Genomic DNA, 15,816 nt, shown 5'->3' with positions numbered 1-15,816 from the left:
AGAAATGACAATAATAGTTTTTTTTTAGTATATCAGACAGAAAACATCTATTCTTCTTAAAACAGTCAGCTTTTCATAGAAATTCATGTGTTTTTTCTCTCCACGCCATTGTTTACATACAAGCTGATTTAGGGTGGAAACAGGCTGATTCCGACCGTGGCTGATTCGGACCATGGCTGATTCGGACCAAATATTTTGGCTGATTCGGACCACATACTTTGAATAAAAGTAGATAATGACCATATATTTTGGCTGATTCAGACCACAAACTTTTATTTAACAGTCAATAATGACCATAAATTTTGGATGGTTCAGCAATTTTTTGAAAATAATGTTGATTATAGCTTATATAGATGTTTAACTTGAAGTAAGGACATAAAATATACACCATACAAACAGGTAAGAAGTTTTGACAAACTAAAATGCATCATTTATGCATTTAGATAAGGACTTTAATTGTTCTTTGCATCAGACATTAAACTTAATACTCATAAGTATTACTTTTACTCATGACATTAGTGTCAGGAAAACTAAAACAATTTGGGCTGAATAAGCCAAGTAAATTTGGTCCGAATCAGCCATGGTCCGAATCAGCCTGTATTCATTTAGGGTGTACAAGATAGCTTTGGTCATTTTTTACATTATTACTTTAAAATCCACATCTTAACCCTTTACCACACAGAACAGAAGCCAAAGTAACCTCTTTTACATAACACTGATAAGTGATAATCAATAATCAATAATCGGTATATGGCTGATAAAGGTGACTGTCTTATCTGAACAGAGGTGTTGGCATTATTTTGTGATTACACACACTTATGTTAAAAATGTCATTATTTTAATATTTTCTGTAAGTTTGACATTATTTTTGTCAATATAAAGTTTATAGCAATTTAAATTCTCTTTCCGATGATACAAAATTTATTGTAGTTTCTCTTTGAGTTTTCGAAGATATAAAGTGTTAAAGTACGGGAATATATATTTTTTAGGCATAAAATTCTGTTTTGGATTACTTTCACATTAAAAATTCATATACAATTTCATTTTTGATGCTTGAAAGTTTGATTTATAGTTAATAGACTTATCTTCCGAATCGGAATCGGTAAGTATTTACTAAAAAAAAACAACCATCAAACTGAATTAACACTACAAAAATAACGGATCATAAAATTTCTGAAAGTGCAAAAGATCGCTGAGATCGAGACTCGTAACGCATACAAGTAATTTTTTGCTTAAAAATATAAAAATTTTTAAATGATATAAACGTAAAGATATTTGATGAATCAAAGTTCGGTAACATTAGTAACTTCGCAAGCAATTTAAAACTCTTATTGTGTGTCATAAAACTACATGCAAGACCGCGGTTACTCTCTACCCTTTGTTTTCGATCAACACTTCCCGTTATGTATAGCCAATAATTTCCCCAATCCATCGTATACACAAATTGTTGTTTAGGGGAAATCCACATGTATCACGCGTGACCTTCAGCTAACACATTTTAAAAATACTTGATTTTAAATGGTTGTTATTATTATGACTTAGGAAAGCCCGCAACCGCCAGTGAAGCAGTTGACCTGTCATAATTTTCCATACTTGGCTGTTGCACATGTAGGAAAAAACCCGTGCTATTGCCAAAGTACTCGTAAATTAAACTAGTAAACTCATATTGTACGTAATATATGACCAGAAATCCCATATATAGTTTGAAAAAATCGGAATTTGTTCTTTAGGAAAGAAGTAAGAATAAAGCGATTATTAAAAAGGAAAGTTTACAAACGTAATGCATCTTTAGCTTTAGGCCAGTTAATTCGGTGATTAATACTTTCTATCGGGAACTTTACTGACTGGGGCAAAATAACATTTCTGTGAGTAACGATAGATACGGTGAATAACCCGTATCCATGTGGGATAGGGTTAACAAATTTCCTTGAGACTTTTTTTATTACTTAAATCAATTTAAATGTATTTCCATTTCTAAAAAATTCAGCATTATTAAATTTCATCATACTTTTCATTCCTGACGTTTTTACAATCACATTTTAATTTCTATACTTGATAGACTTTATTTACTTATGCACATTGAAATAGGGGAACTTATAATTTTGATGCAAAATTAAAAAGAGTATTAAAGTCTATTTCATGCCGTTAAATGAAGTATAATGAAAATTAAACCTATCCTCTGACCCTAGAACTCCCGGTAATATCAGAAGCTTTAATCTTTAACACTTTAAGAAAATTTTCATCTTACTTAATAAATGTTCCTATTCCTTTCAATCCATGCAATATTTTCAGAATAGTTTTCAAAGTTTATAAAAAAAAATTAACAGAAAAACAGCACTTGTCAGTTAGATATCGGCCATTTTGGAATGCCCTTGTGACGTCAAAACCAAGTTATCTGTCACATCACGTGACTTTCATTGAGGAAATGTAAACAAAGCAGACGTAAATTTTATCCTGAAAAATAATTGTTTATTACAAAGAATCTTTGATGAATCTTTTGAGGATGGGAATAAAAAGTAAGTTTTAGTTGATTCAAAATGAAATTATGCTGATAATTCATGTTTTCACTGTATAATTCATCATCTTCTTCCAATAAAAATTTAAAATGAAAGTAAAAAGTTTTTCCACAGTTTGCACATGTGCGATGAGAGATCTCGCGAGATAGAAGTCAAAACTAAACATGGTAACGGGTCAAGGGAAGGGACGGCTCAAGGGCTTCCGACGATACAATAATTCAAGTCTAAATATAAAATTTATCAACCTATCCTCTATACCCTAAAATCCGCGGTATCAAGACGTTTCACCTCCTAGACGTTTCTCCCCTAGACTTTTCACCTCCTGGTTGTTTCACCCCTAGATGTTTCACCCCCCTGATTATTTATAGTGATTAAATAGGTGTTAAATGATCTACTGTTATACTTGATTGATCTTTGATTAATGGTCTACAAGGTGTTGAGCAGTCTCAGATCAAAGAAGCATAACAGCAGAACTTGAGCACATACTTAATCAACATATTCAGCAACTTTGATTATTATTTGGAAATATAAAATGATGTTGATTAAGTTTTTAGAATAATTCTATAGTCTTATAAAAAAAAATGGTTTATAGGTCTATTGAATTAAATATGTCAATTGTAAATCAAAATAATTTAAGTATTTTTTTTAACAAAACTCACAAAAATATAAAAAAGTTAAATTATAATATTCCTTCTTGTAAGTTATTGAATAAAATGAATTGCTTGAATATTTATTTTAGGCAAAATGTGTAGAAAACTTTGAGTCAAACTGAAAAAAAAAATCAGTAAAAAATTGTTATTTATTTCACTACATAACTTAGAAACTTAGAAAATTTATTATACCTCTTGAATTACAGAATAATTTTGATTAAGTTTTTAATAATAATTCTGTAGTATTTAAAAAGTTGTTACAGATTATAGTTAAATTTGTAAATTATTCAATAAAATGAATTGCATGAATGTTTATTTTAGGCAAAATGTGTAGATAACTTTGAGTCAAATGGAAAAAAAAATCGGTGAAAAATTAATTAGTTATATCAATACAATTGACTACATACTAATTTCTGAAAAAGCATCATTACACAACAAGACATATTTCAATGAATGTAAAAAATGCATATTTATTTCAGAATATAGAATTAAAAAAAAAAAAAAGAAGCCAAAAATACTGAATTTTAACGGATGTTAAAGACAAAATGGCAAGCTTAAGGTTTTGCTAGTTGGGTTGGGGAGAGGCTACTCAGGGAGGTGTGAATTCCTATGAAATTCCTGTGAAATTAATGTGTCACTGATTGGCAGCTGACACTTGATACACAGTCTACATTCCAGACGAAGTATAACTAAAGACAGAAAGGGTCATTCTTAATTCATTATTGAATTAAACAAGGAAACAATTGTATTTCCAGATATTTTATTATATTACACATCACTGAACTATTTCCTTTAAAAAATAAGCACATTTGAAAAAAATCACATAAATATCTTAACAAGTATCACCACTTTCATTCATACACATAGTCCTTATGTAATCATCAATGACACATATGTAAGCGCATTTGAAAAAAAAAAAAAAACTTATATTTAATATCACATAAATAGTTTAACAAATATGACCACTTTCATCTATACACATAAAGGCCGTAAATGATTGGTTGAGCTGGTCTACGATGATACCTGGTTCAACCTCAACATCCATTACCTCTAATTGTAACAAGAGCTCGTCGAACACAAAATGCCCCCCTTGATGCATTCAGTAATTGCACAAGGAACAGAAATTATCTGCTCACTGTAAACACAAATTCCATTTCGGAACACAAAACTATGCAAGTGGTCCAAATTTGAAGCCTGTACCTTCAGAAATGTGAAAGTAGGTCACTAGAAATGTGAAAGTAGGTCACTAGGTCAAAATCAAGATCAAATTTTATTTTGGAACAAAAAACTATGCATGTGGTCCAAATTTGAAGTCTGTACCTTCAAAAATGTGAAAGTAGGTCACTAGGTCAATAACAAGGTCAAAGTTTTTTTCAGTACACAAACCTATGCATGTGATCCAAATTTGAAGGCTGTAGGTACAGAAATGTGAAAGTAGGTCACTAGGTCAAGATCAAAGTCAACTCATGTCAAGGTTCATCTTGCCACTCAAAACTATACATGTGGTCCAAATTTGAATGAAGTAAGTTATGGACATGAAGATTCTAAGTTTTTCCCTGTATAAGTCTATATGAACCATATGACCTCTGGGGCGGGGCCATATTTGACCCGAGAGGGATAACTTGAACAAACTTGGTAGAGAACCACTAAATGATGCTACATTACAAATTACCAAAGCCGTAGTCTTTGTGGTTTGGACAAGAAGATTTTCAAAGTTTTTCCCTATATAAGTATATGTAAACCATGTGACCCCCACGGCGGAGCCATATTTGACCCTAGGGGAATAATTTGAATAATCTTAGTAGAGGACCACTAGATGATGTCATATACAAAATATCAAAGCCCTAGGCCATGTGGTTTTGGACAAGAGGTTTTTCAAAGTTTTTTCCTATATAAGTCTATATAAACCATGTGACCTTAGGGGTGGGGCCATATTTGACCCTAGGGAAATAATCTGAACAATCTTGGTAGAGGACCACTAGATTTTGCTACATACCAAATATCAAAGCCCTAGGCCCTATGGTTTTGGACAAGAAGATCAGAAACCATTTAACTGTTCCTGGCCAATGTAACCTTGACCTTTGACTTAATGACCTCAAAATCAATAGGGGTCATCTGCTGGTCATGGCCAACCTAACTATCAATTTTCCTGACTCTAGGCCCAAGCGTTCTTGAGTTATTGCCTGAAAACCATTTTACTGTTCCTGGTCACTGTGACCTTGACCTGTGACATACTGACCTCAAAATCAATAGGGGTCATCTGCTGGTCATTACCAACCTCCCTATCAACTTTCATGATCCTTGGCCCAAGTGTTCTTGAGTTATCATCCAGAAACTGTTTTACTATTCAGGGTCACTGTGACCTTGACCTTTGACATACAGACCTAAAAATCAATAGGGGTCATCTGCTGGTGATGACCAACCTCCCTATCAACTTTCATGATCCTAGGCCCAAGCGTTCTTGAGTTATCATCCGGAAACGTATTGGTCTACATTCCGACCGACCGACAGACCGACCAACCGACATCTGCAAAACAATATACCCCTCCTTTTTCAAAGGGGGGGCATAACAACAATAAGTAAAACATAGGTCCTAAAAATTTTGATTATTCATTTTAATAATGAATTAATTCTACAAAATTGGCAGTGAATTCATTTTACAGCTGAACTCTTCGTAATTGTAACTTATACTACATACAGTGGAAGTCTTCATTTTTTACAATTGTAATTTAAGGTATAATTTATCATCCACTGTATTTTCTACTTATCTTCAGTGTGAAACAAAATTCTTCAGACGTAAAAAAAAATGGTACTAGTAGCTTCCTCGCTTGGTGCTCAGCATTAAGAGGATAGTGCTAGGACTGGTCAGCCCGGTGTCAGTATAATGTGACTGGGCTTAAAATAAAATTAAGTTTGTTTGACCTTTACCGACCGACCCGAAAAAATTGCCCCGACTCAAATAATTTTATTGCATTCCAGAGAAAAAAAATATTTTTATTTTCTTATCAAAGGGAAAAACTTATTTTGGTGCTTGCAACTGGCGATTATTTTATTTAACAAATGCGTACATAATTATGGCAAGTGAGAAAGCAACCCGCGGTCGGCTAGTAGAAATCGATAAAGCGGACTGTTTATCATCTCGTGTATTCCGAAAACGTGTCAACTATGCCGATAACATTGCCTAAGGCCATAGGATGCAGACGACAATCAAACCGCTTATACCCGGAAGGCAATCTGACGAAAGGACATCATTTTACAAATCTAGTATCTAATTTACCCGCTAAACGTAAAGAAACCAAAACGTCATGCCGGTACTTTTCCATTCCACGAGCACGTGCGAGCTATCGTAATATCTAATTTCCATCACTCGACGTTACTTTTGTTTACACATACACAAAAAAAAAACGCGCATAGTGCATTCATTTTTTGTTATTATCGCATCAATATTTTTTTAGCACCGCTTAAGAAGTAATATAGTTTGAATTCTATAACGATTTTAATAAGATATCGACAGGAATGTAGGCAAAATTCTATAAAAACGGTCAAAGTTAAATTTAGTTCTTTGTAAAATTTCAAACAGTGCGGTCTTAAAATTACTTATTTCTTTCTAAGAGTAAATAAATGATAAATTCTATGGGCATAAAGTTCAGACTTTTGACCAGAAGGTACAAAAAAAAAAAAAAAAAAAAAAATCATAAATAATGAAAAAGCGTCAGCAATTTAAATACATGGCGTAAAACGACTTTTGGCAAACAGATTTATGTTAGTGCGGCAAAATAGCTCACAGAGGTAGGATATCCACAATTATCGTTTGACACATTTACTGTCAGTTTATACAGGCTATTGAATTCGCTTTAAGAAATTAAAGAAGAAACTTTTTTATTGATTAATTCAAAGAACCGAGGCGGTACGATCAAACAGTGATGTGTTATATGGCGCGAAAACATGACGTAATTCCATGACAATCTCGGGCAACAGTAACGCTTTGATCTCCGCTTCAGATGCCGTGATACCTACACACTTCTTTTAGCTCTTTGAGGCGGGTGTTAATTGATGATGAAAACAAGGACAAGGACTAAGTTTATCAACAGATTAATTACCGATAATCGTTTACGCTTTTTATTACGCTTTCAACATTGGGTGGATTATGATTATTGTGTCCATATTTTTGGGACACTTTACAAAATAATCATTTTTCAGGAAATAAGTCTTGAGAAAGTGAAAATAACTAGTCCTAACATTTTTGGAAAATACGGTAAGGGCTAGACTGTGATTATTTTTATTATCGATGCAGTTATTATGGAGAGCAACTAGGTGGTGGTGATTACTAAAATACCCTGAAAGAAAAATGTCTGCTGTGAAAACGAAATTTAAGAAGAACAAATATGATTGATTACAAAGGAAACGTAATGTACATGAGATTATTATTTGTCTACTATGTGTTATATCTGAAATTTGCTTGTACATAATACTGCTTTCATAACAGTGACAGTATTACGGCAATTGACAGCGAGATGGTGGGAAATTTGATTATCTGTGAAAATATATTATGAACTGACTTAATTGTTGATTTCAAAATGTCTTTAATCAGAGATCGTTTTGAAATGCATTTGTTTGAAGTGAGAAAATCTCAGTTTCCGAATTTCAAGAATTTGACACGAACGTAAATGTTTTGAAATATGACAAGCTAGATAGTTTTAATATTTTAATTTTGTAATGCCAGAACAAAGAGGTATAAAAATCTTATACTTCTTTTGCCAGGACAGTGGCATAATAAATGTCTGATGTCGGGGAAACCCAATCTTGTTTCTGTTCTTAGTAACATGACCAATACGTGCAAGTAGCTTAAAGCTAAAAAAATCATCACTTTTGCTTGCATACTGCCTTAACCGTTGTAAAAACCTTCTAAAACTCATAAAAAGCTATTGAATTAAGCATCAAACACTTGTTGAAAATAAGCTGTAATTCAGTAGTGTGTTTAGATGCCAAATATTTTCCCGACTATATCGTTTTGTACTTTTAAGCGCAGATGTAGTGAAAACATTTTTGATATATATAAAAAGAAAAAGTATAGACATGAAAGATACTACTTTGCCTTATGTGCAAATTAAGTCTGTGCCCATATTGTGTGTGCATGAATAGGGCTAGGGGTTTATTACAAGCATACATTTAACAGAGCATCTTCCAAGATTATCTACAAGCAATAGGTATTAATAAATAAGACTTTAATTTTTATTATTACTGAGACAACAAACATTAAAAAAAACTAAAATATAATAAAATTATTTACCTACCTACCTACCCACTGTAAAAATACTGGGTCGGTCAAGGTCAAACAAGCTTAATTTTAATTTAGGCCCTGGGTGGGGTATCATGCCACGTGTCTAAGACGTGATATTCCAGTGAGGCAGCATTATAAAGATTGGCATTGTGCTCACTGCTACAAGTAAGACACCATCGTTTATATGACTGAAAAACTGTTGAAAAAGACGTTAAACCCGAACACACACACAAATTGAAGGTCCCTGTCCTCATCTACGGCTTTCTTGTAATCAGCACGTGTGATACCTATGGTGGCATAGAGGTGACATAGGAAATGTTTTATTTATCACGTGAGCACGTGTTAGCTTCCACGTGCGAACGTGTTAATTAATACGTGCGCATGTGATAACTATCATGTTCGCACGTGTTAGCTATCACGTTCGCATATGGTAGCTAACACGTTTGCATGTGATACCTATCACATTCGTATCTATATAGGATCTATTTTACTGATCACGATGGCATAGAGGGGACATAGGACGTTTGATAAATAAAATATTTCCTGTGTCCCCTCTATGCCACCGTAGATACCTGTAACGAAAAAATGTGAAAATTGCCAAAATAATTTTTCATTCATATGCACTATTTAAAAAACAAGAGCTGTCGGAGGACAGCAACGCTCGACTATTCAACAGCCTTGTCAATTGAATGAATACAAAAGTTGAAAAAGGGGCATAATTTTGTAAAATGCAAAGTAGAGGTATTGAACCTCTGTACTGCATGTCATATCATGACAGTGAACAAGTGTGTGAAGTTTCAATCCTTTCCAATTTGTGGATACTGAGATACCAGCTTACATACAAAAACTTAACAAAAAACTGCTAAGTCAAAGGGGCATAATTTTGTAAAAATGCCAAGTAGAATTATGGGACCTTCACAGTGCATGTTAGATCATGACAGTGAACAAGTGTGTGAAGTTTCAATCCATTCCAATTAGTGGATACTGAGATATCAGATTACATACAAACATTTAACCAAAAACTGCTAAGTCGAAAAAGGGGCATAATTTTGAAAAAAAAGAGAGTAGAGTTATGGGACTTGCTTAGTGCATGTCAGATCATGATAGTGAACAAGTATGTGAAGTTTCAATCCATTCCCTTTAATAAGTACTGAGATACCAGCTTACATACAAAACCTTAACCAAAAATTTCTAAGTCGAAAAAGGGGCATAATTTTGTAAAAAAGCAAAATAGAGTTATGGAACCTGTGCAATGTAGATCAGTTCATCACAGTGAATAAGTGTGTGAAGTTTCAATCCATTCCCACAAGTGGTTACTGAGTTACCAGCTTACATACAAAACCTTAACCAAAAATTTCTAAGTCGAAAAAGGGGCATAATTTTGTAAAAAAGCAAAATAGAGTTATGGAACCTGTGCAGTGTAAGTCAGTTTGTCACAGTGAATAAGTGTGTGAAGTTTCAATCCATTCCCACAAGTGGTTACTGAGATACCAGCTTACATACAAAACCTTAACCAAAAATTTCTAAGTCGAAAAAGGGGCATAATTTTGTAAAAAAGCAAAATAGAGTTATGGAACCTGTGCAGTGTAAGTCAGTTTGTCACAGTGAATAAGTGTGTGAAGTTTCAATCCATTCCCACAAGTGGTTACTGAGATACCAGCTTACATACAAAACCTTAACCAAAATCGGGACGCGGACGCCGACGCGGACGCCGACGCATGGGCGAGTGCAATAGCTCACTATTCTATGAATAGTCGAGCTAAAAATCAAATAACTTATTATACTAATCAAGAAACAAAGAAAAATCTGATAAGATTAATATTTGATATGATAGGTTAATATCAACTTAATAAATATCCAGATTTATCTGTGTATGACATTACTTCAATGAAGTTAACAAAAGTTTACAGGTTTCTTATTTTTTATTTGTTGGAACTACACTGCAAACTGACCCTTTAATCATGTTAATCATGATATGTGATAATTGGATTAAATTAGTCCTTTGATTATTTACACTTGTAACTTAACATTAATTGTAATAAGGTGCGATAAATTGTTATTCATACATGTTTACATCAATCAAATATATCTTTTTATGATTAAATTATGACATTAATTATATTTATGTGTTGCTGATTTTAATTATTAGTGTTTTGAAAACACAAAATATTTACATTTATAATTTAATAGAATAGCTATTGACACATTAAAAAACAATCACAAAAAAAAAGTTGCTGTATTATCTACAAACCATACATCAACTAACATTATTATATATCATAACTGCATGTTTATAGCCATTCTTTTTAGGATTAAACCTTATTTTAGATAATTTAAACTGAAACTTTAACTAAAATCAATCATACTTTTCATATTCACATGGGGGGTGAAACAACTAGGGTTTTGGGAGGTGAAACAACTAGGGGTGAAACATCCAGGGGGTGAAACGACTGGTATTCAAATCCGCTATACCCTAAAGCACTGTATTTCATATTAATTGGTTACATTTGATACCGATTACCAGACCACTAGCCAGCCGTGTATGGTTGTCTAGAGATCCAATAACGGGACGTGTAGACTCCTGATCTAGACTACAGGTCCTGCCAAATATCTAATTTAGAAAATAGAATATTTTATGTCGAATCACAATTTCAGCGTATGTAGGATATATATTTACGGAACATATCATTTAAAATCAACTCAGGAGACAACACGAGAATCAAAATTATTGACTAATTAGTTACCATATTGTCTATTTAACCAAAGAATCCATAAAATTTAGAATTGCATGCGTCGTGAAAAGACCGGAAAAGGAAGTATACCGTACGGCGTTGTAAAGATGAAAAGGCGCGAAAAGCAAATAAGGACAAACGCCACTATCAGTAATAGTATTTTTGTAGGGTAGTCCGTTACACTGATCTGTCTCAGCGAATATAGTTAATATGTAGTATAAACGCGTGGAAGAGTCACTTTGTAGGGTTACCGATTATCGAAAATATTCGCTGAATATATGTAGATATATATATCACATTTAACGCTAGTTTGTAAATTCTAGACATTTTTGTTTATTTTTCTTTTTTTTTTTTTTCAAAAAAAAAAAAATAATAATGAACTGAAGTAGTCAAATGAGTAATTTGAATATATATATGATATCATTGTAGACCTATAATTTTGTTGAAAATTTTAAATGTAATACATAATTTATCGTTCTGAGTCTACACTAAATTTTAAAAACTTATTTACAGTACTTTTTAACATATTGGCAAAATAACAAATGGCGAATTAACTGTTTTGCATATAGAAGAAATGCTCCAGACAAACTTCAATTTGACCTTGACCTCCAACTGTGACCTTGACCTTTGAGATAGAAACATGGGGTTTGCGCATGACACTCCATCTCATTGAGGTAAGCATCCATGCCAAATATATACAAGATTAGTCCATGCATGTCAAAGTTATGGTCCGGACAAAATCGGACGCACGGACGGACGCACGCACATATACGACCTGCAAAAAGTGACGACTATATGGAGCTCACCACAAGCGACACAATAGCAGACTCCGTTTGATTGAGTCTGTTCATGAGCGATAATAAAATGTGCAACACCCTATACGCCCCGAGCTCCAACTTAATTAAGCAGATTTTTTTATGAACTGATTGAGTCTGTTCATGAGCGATAATGAAATGTGCAACACCCTATACGCCTCGAGCTCCGACTTAATTAAGCAGATTTTTTTATGAAATTAGTCTAGAAATCTGATTGAGTCTGTTCATGTGCGATATTGAAATGTCCAACACCCTATACGCCCCGAACTCCGACTTAATTAAGCAGATTTTTTATGAAATTAGTCTAGAAATCTGCTCTTGCCGTCATGCCGCTACTTTAGCATGACGGCAAGAGCAGAATTCCTGCAAAAAACACCCCTGAAACCTCTGTTTTAAAATCACATTTGTTTATTTCATATTGATTCTGTAAACTTATATACATCTTTACTTTGAAATGAAATTAGGTCTAATATTGTGAAAAAAAAATGCTAAGGATGTTTTCACAGATTCGTTTCACGTACTTGGACCAAGTGTTGTTATATTTTCTGGTCTCTTGGAATTCATGAAAAATTCCACTTAATTAAGTCGGAGCTAGGGGCATAAAGGGTTTTGCAACATTTCATTATCTCATTGAGTCCTTCTATTAAACAACATTTTGTTACTTTCACTTAAGTTTCTAATTCGAAAATTCGTATGAATGCTCAACAAATTATACTTCCAACCATGAACTGGATTCCTAAATTGCATAAACAACCATATTAAGATCACTTCGTCGCCAATTAAAGCTCTTATACCACTACAAATATTTCTAAGTTAGGAACATCATGTCTTACTTCTGCAAATGCCCACGTGAAAAGATATTGCGATAAAGTATATGAAAACTCTGGAAAAAAAACTTATTTTGGTTGGTTCGAAATTCTAGCAAAATCTTGGGTAAGTTTAAAATTAATATTAACAAGGTATCTTCAGTCAGTACGTACGATATTTTTACTTTGTATACCACTTTACCAAATAATGTGATAAATGGCAAACTAACTAACCTAGTTCAAAAGACTTTTGTCAGGGAGACACATTTCTCGCTTGCAATTTCAATAAAACTTTTTTTCTGGCTGCATTTAAAAAAATATACTATGTGGACCTGTGATCTATTTACGTTAGGTTTGAAAATGCCGTTTTCAGACAAGTAATTGGTATTCCAACGGGAACAACTTGTGCACCCCTTGTCGCAGATTTGTTTCTATATTTCTATAAAAGAGATTTTAAGTTTGGTGGGTACTATTTACGCCCCCACCCCCCGGGAGCTCTAGTTAAATAAAACTAACAATTTGCTAATTTATTTTTAGATTTACATCTCTCTATTTATGATAATGTTATACGTACCAAAACTGATGACAAGAGAGATGATTTAATGTTTAGTATTGTAAATTTCCCCCATTTGGATGGAGAGGTACCTCAGGCAGCATCATATGGGATATATATTTCTCACTTAATTCGGTTTGCCAGAGCGTGTAGTCATATTGAGGATTTCAATGAGCTTTATTAATATATTACAAGTAAACCTTTCCATCAAGGCTACGGCTATTATAAACTGCGTAAATATTTTGCTAAATGTTATAGTGATTCAGAATTTGTTTTGAAATTCAGTAGTAATTTAAAGACATTTCTGCAAGAGGGTATTTCAAAACCCTATTTTTCATGGGGATAAGGTTTACAAGCTTCGTATGATTTGGAGTCATGGTAATTTTGATAAGGTTATGACCCAAATGTTTTGAGAAACACCGTATGTTTAGTGTTCAACCCTTTTACAGTTGGGTCCTACGCTTCCCTCTTTGGTTGTGTCTGACAGGAGAGAGGGAAGACTCCATGATAGGCAGTTTTTAAATCCCATCAGGACTGAACTATTTTGATTTCTGTTTTGTCCTCGTGTGTTTGCTGTGTGTGTGTGTGAGAGCGCACGCCCGTGTGTGTGTGGGTGAACTATTTTGATTTCTGTTTTGTCCTCGAGTGTTTGCTTTGTGTGTGCGTGCGTGCTGTGGTTTGCGATTTGGGGAGGCTTTGGAACGTTGGCCATGGCATTCCTTCCTGGATATTTCCCCCTTTTTCCCACTTTAAAAATGTAATTTGCGTATAATACTGTTTGCGTGAAAGAGGAATTAGATAATTTAGATAGTCTAGAATCTTGGAAGTGATGAGGTGATGGTAGGTTTCAATATCTGTAGACTTAGAAAAACATTAATAGCGTATAGAGTAGTCCTTTTGATTCATACTAGGTTCATGAACCATCAGCGATTACTTGGAGAAAAGGGTTCATTATCATTATTATCATTATCATCATCATCATACAGAATTAGTTCAGTTTGATCCATCTAATCCGTAGCAGAGATTTTTTTTCGAGAACTGCGGCTATCTTTTGCAAGATCCACATCTATACTATACATTATTTTAAAGGTCTCCGACAGGACATTTTAATTTTTTATACTACTTTTAAGAAAATTAATTTTATGGTCAAAAATGAATTTTCGTATTGTAACAAATTTTGCAAAATCTCGATTTCGAATATTTTAAATTTCACACACATACACCCCCCCCCCACACACACAATGTGCATGAGAATGTTGTTTAAATATCCTAACTAAGATATTCTTGACGTTTTATAACATTATATCTATAAATAAAGCCATTATTTATTTTTTTGCAAAATTTGGTGTCCAGAATATCCGAAAACTACAATGAAAAATAGCCATCAAAGTCGTTTTTTAAGATAAATTCAAACATAACCAATGTTTTTTCTTTATAAATAAAAATGTCTACTACCACCCTCCGAGTTCTTTTAATTGATATAAGATGTCAATGGTTTTGTTAAATATCTAAAAGTAAATAAAGGGAAAACATTGTTACAGAAAATATGAACATCTACATTGTCCGTCATCTTAATTAGTTACAAGTGACTATTACGCGAGTGTTGATTTGATCAAGAGGAATGATATAGAAAAGGTTTAAAGTTAGGAAAATGAGATACCTGGAAGAGGAAAGATAGTAAAGGTTACCTATGGACGTTTTCGCCAAGAAACCTCTCTGGTAACTGTGGCAGCGGCCGGCTCCGTCTCAGGAATTATCAGGGGTACTCAATCGTAGCTGCTGAATGATTGCAGTCAGGTATATATCAGCTTTCACCGATGGTAGTCTGTTCCATGTGGTCCTGGTTCTTGAGGGAAAATAGTTCTTCTATTCTGAAGTAGTTATTTTGGTTAGAAATATTTTCTGTTGTTTGTAGACCTGATGCGGAGTGATGCTGGAGTGAGATATTGTTCGGCTTGAATATCTACCAGTTTCTTAATGATTTTGAGTGTCATGGTCAGTTCAGCCTCAGATTATTTCTCCGGGATTCCAGTGTTTCCCATTACATTTTTACGGTCCAACAAGGAGGCAACAGTATAAGCCCTGCCTCTGTACCATCTCCAGCTTTTTAGTCTGGTCCTTGGTGTGGAAATTCATAGTTGCATTTCCAAAGTTAATTTTGCTCTTTGACAACATTTACAGAGCAAAATCAAATCACATTATAAGTCCGACGGTACCTGTGTATATAGGTCTCAGAACACCATTTTTTGGTGGCGGGTTGGGTCATAAGGGTGACCTCCCTTGGAAAAGGGAAAAAGAAAAAAAGTTGCTGAAATTGTGTTTTTTTTCTTTCGTCAGTAATTGCATTGACAAGAGCGAAAATTGTGTAACGCTTCAGTTGAAATGATTCCGATTACAGAACGTGCAGCAAAAGTTGGCTGGTAACCCTAGGTAAGAATTCTCCAGATTTTTTTTTTGGTTGGA

General features: G+C 33.7%; 1 protein-coding gene across 1 annotated transcript in view; it reads right to left on the bottom strand.

The window, feature by feature from the left end:
* Positions 1-11,347, bottom strand: part of LOC123525437 (eukaryotic translation initiation factor 3 subunit I-like) — a 54,411-nt gene extending 43,064 nt beyond the window's left edge. Inside the window, exon 1 of the mRNA XM_045304480.2 lies at positions 11,192-11,347. Coding sequence (XP_045160415.1) covers positions 11,192-11,194 — 3 coding nt within the window. The 5' untranslated portion in view covers positions 11,195-11,347. The remainder of the gene's footprint in view (positions 1-11,191) is intronic.
* Positions 11,348-15,816: the final 4,469 nt, after the last annotated feature.

Source organism: Mercenaria mercenaria, chromosome 3 (assembly GCF_021730395.1).
Source record: "Mercenaria mercenaria strain notata chromosome 3, MADL_Memer_1, whole genome shotgun sequence".
Classification (NCBI taxonomy): domain Eukaryota; kingdom Metazoa; phylum Mollusca; class Bivalvia; order Venerida; family Veneridae; genus Mercenaria; species Mercenaria mercenaria.
The sequence above is the reverse complement of the archived record's forward strand: the minus strand, read 5'-3'. Positions and strand labels throughout refer to the sequence as shown.